The 2,900-nt window shown below is 57.3% G+C and overlaps 1 protein-coding gene across 1 annotated transcript in view; it reads right to left on the bottom strand.

Moving 5' to 3' along the window:
* Positions 1-1,681: 1,681 nt before the first annotated feature.
* The window catches only part of NPTX1 (neuronal pentraxin 1), a gene marked incomplete at its 5' end in the record, with an annotated part of 14,630 nt that continues 13,411 nt past the window's right edge, over positions 1,682-2,900 (bottom strand). The window contains one exon of the mRNA XM_009276828.1: positions 1,682-1,942. Coding sequence (XP_009275103.1) covers positions 1,682-1,942 — 261 coding nt within the window. The remainder of the gene's footprint in view (positions 1,943-2,900) is intronic.

The raw sequence follows: 2,900 nt of genomic DNA on the forward strand, positions 1-2,900 counted from the left end.
GGGGAGCTGAAAAGTCCTTGACTAGTGTAAGCACTGCTCAGCAACAACTAAAACATCGGTGTGTTATCAACATTATTCTCATCCTAAATCCAAAACACAGCACTGTACCAGCTACTAGGAAGAAAATTAACTCTATCCCAGCTGAAACCAGGACACACCTGCTCTTCTAGACCCGGGGCCAACAGTCTCTGCCCATGTGGAGGGCAGCTGGCTGAAGGGGGCTGTGAGCCTCGGCAGGCAGAGGTAAAGCCTTGCACAGGCAGGTCGACTCACGCAGCAGGCAGCTGTACCGGGCTCAGGACCACAGGCTGCCCCGCACGGGCGATCGAAAGGGGCTGGGGGACGCAAGAAGGTGCCCAGTCCATCTCTTGGGCTACTGGCTGGATTTATTGGGGGCCAAAGAGCCATCGCTGCTGAGCAGACACGGCAATGAGCCTCCTCCTGCGGTGCCTGGGCTCAAGGAGGAGGATAGAGTGGCAAAACAGAAGGTGAAGTGGGGCTGGCTGCTCTCCTGGGGGTGCAGCCCCCCGGGGCCCTGCACATGGGTGCTCTGCAGGTCCCTGCACGTGCCAGCTTCCTTCCGCGAGGGCACGCTCGGAGTGCCTCTGTTTGCATTCTGGAGGCCTGATCAGCTTTAAAAATACAAAATAAAGGCCATAAAATCAGCCTGTAATTCATTCTTGGTTTAGTTCCCAACTCAGGGGCTTGATGCAGAATGTTTCCTCGGGAACACGCTTTTTCTTGCTTTTCTTGGACTTGCTACTTGGCTTGTACCTCTGCCTGCAAACCCCCAGCTGTTCCCACTCCACTGCTGGTGCTTGTGAGCTAGTGCATTGTTTGGTTTTTGGTTTTTTTTTTTGATGTTATATTTATTGAGCACTTCTGAGAACCTTGTGCATGGGAGGCCCCTGGTGAATGCAGGGACTCCTGCCTCGCGCCCTGCCTGACGTAGGTGGGCTCTGCCGGGGGGGACGAGCATCTCCCAGCTGATGTTTTGACTGGAGCCATTTCTCTTGTGTGGAAACAGCTCCCGTTCTGTGTGCTGATTAGGAGGACGGGATTAACCAGGCCAGTGGCATGTCTGGAGGGAGGGCTGCATGCCTGCGATGACAGGCGCGGGAAGGAGATGAAAGGGAGGAGAGGTGGTGCTGCAAGCCGGCTCTGCTCCTGTGTCATCACTTGAAAGAGAAATGTCCATCTTCTTCTCAAAGAGCATTATTGCCTGCTAATAATATAACAAACAAATTCTTAAGAGAGTGTTTAGGATCTGAAAGCCTGTGATAAATTTGGTAGCTTTGTAACTTGCTCAAAATTATGGTGGGTAGCAATGTGATTAAAGCGCTTTGATTAACACACAAACCTTGTTTGTAATGAGTAGGATTGGGAGGGTTTGGGAAATCCAGCTGGCATATAACAAGGTTTCTCCAACAAATTACTTGGATATCAATTAGTTTGCTGGGTAAATGTCACCTGGTTTCTCTTTGTTTGCTGTAAACTGGTATCCAATTAGTTGGATAGCGGTTATTGCTTGTGACTGACACCACTGCGGCCACTACAGCCTCGGGGGCGGGCAGGGAAGGGGCCGGCAGCGCTGGCAGGGCAGCGCTGGCAGCGGCCAGGCTCTACCGTACCCGTAGGGCAGCATCAGGGCCAGGGAAATCCCAACCCCTCAAGGATAACATCACAGTCTCTCCTGGTGTTCCCGCTGAGCGGAGTCCCCCGCTGTAGCCTGGGGGTGGGCACCGGGGGTCGAAGCCCCAGGGTCAGGCTGGTTCTGTGAAGCCGTCCCTGCAGCCGGCCGGAGCCTCCTCTCTACTTCTGACTGAAGGCGGATAAATTTCATTTTGCTGAAAATAGCCTCCCCCCGCCACGCCGCTTGCTGTTCTCCTGCCTCCTTCCCTGGGATCTGCCAAGCTGCGCTTGGACCGTGCGGCTGCAGCGCCTGGAGCAAGGGAAGCAGTTGAGGATGCAAAAGCTGTTCCCTAAATCACACAAGCAGTTGGGTAAAGGAGGGCAGAGCTGCAGTGGGACGTGGGGGGGGGACGGTGCCCCGTTCCAGCCCTCGGGAAGGGTCCTGGATGTCAGGTGTGTGACAGCTCCGCGAGGTGGACGGGGCTAAGGAAGGGTCGAGGCTGCAGCATCGGGGCTGAGGACTTGCAGCCGGGGTGGCCAAGCACAGTGTAGAGGGGCTGTGGGCACATCGGGCTCCAGAGAGCTCTCCTGCTGCTGGAGAGAGCCCAGAGATGAGCCAGGCAGCCCCGGCCGTCCCTGGGGATCTGGCAGCTCGGCACCCCCAGGATGAACTGCGAGAGCTGGCTCCTGGGGCTGGGAGCGAGCAGGCAGCGGCTGTTGCTGGGGGCTCCTCTCCCAGCCCTGGATGCCTCCACAGAGCTCATGAATATGAATGGTACCAACATATGGGTGATCTGGGAAGGAGCAGAAAGCGTTGCCAATTGTGAAGCGCAACCCATCCCAAATCTAACATCGGTGCAAGAAACCAACCCAGTCTCTGGGTGTAGGATGGCGTTGGGGGGGGCTGGAGAGAAAAGGTTGATGTGAGCTGGGGCTGGACGCGGGGCGCAGTCGCTCGGGGCTCTGTTGGGGACTCGGGGTCCCGCTCCCTTCTTGGGAGGGAATAAATCAGCACAGCTGTGTCCCCTTGGGGGTTTGCCCACCCCATCGGAGTATGGGGGTGAGAGGCCGGGTGGGCAGGAGGGTGTGCGGGTGTCTGGAAGGAGGCTGCCGGTCCCCGGCTTTCACAAGCACTGAGTCAGCGGTGTGATGGAGCCCTGCATCTCTCCCCTCCCTTCCCTGGCAGGAGGGGATTTGCAGGGTGAACCAGGCCTTTGGACCCCTCCTTCGCTCTCCGCCAGCCACGCCGGGGGGGGCCGCTGCCGCGG

Source organism: Aptenodytes forsteri, unplaced genomic scaffold, assembly GCF_000699145.1.
Source record: "Aptenodytes forsteri isolate BGI_AS27 unplaced genomic scaffold, ASM69914v1 Scaffold34, whole genome shotgun sequence".
In the NCBI taxonomy this organism is placed as follows: domain Eukaryota; kingdom Metazoa; phylum Chordata; class Aves; order Sphenisciformes; family Spheniscidae; genus Aptenodytes; species Aptenodytes forsteri.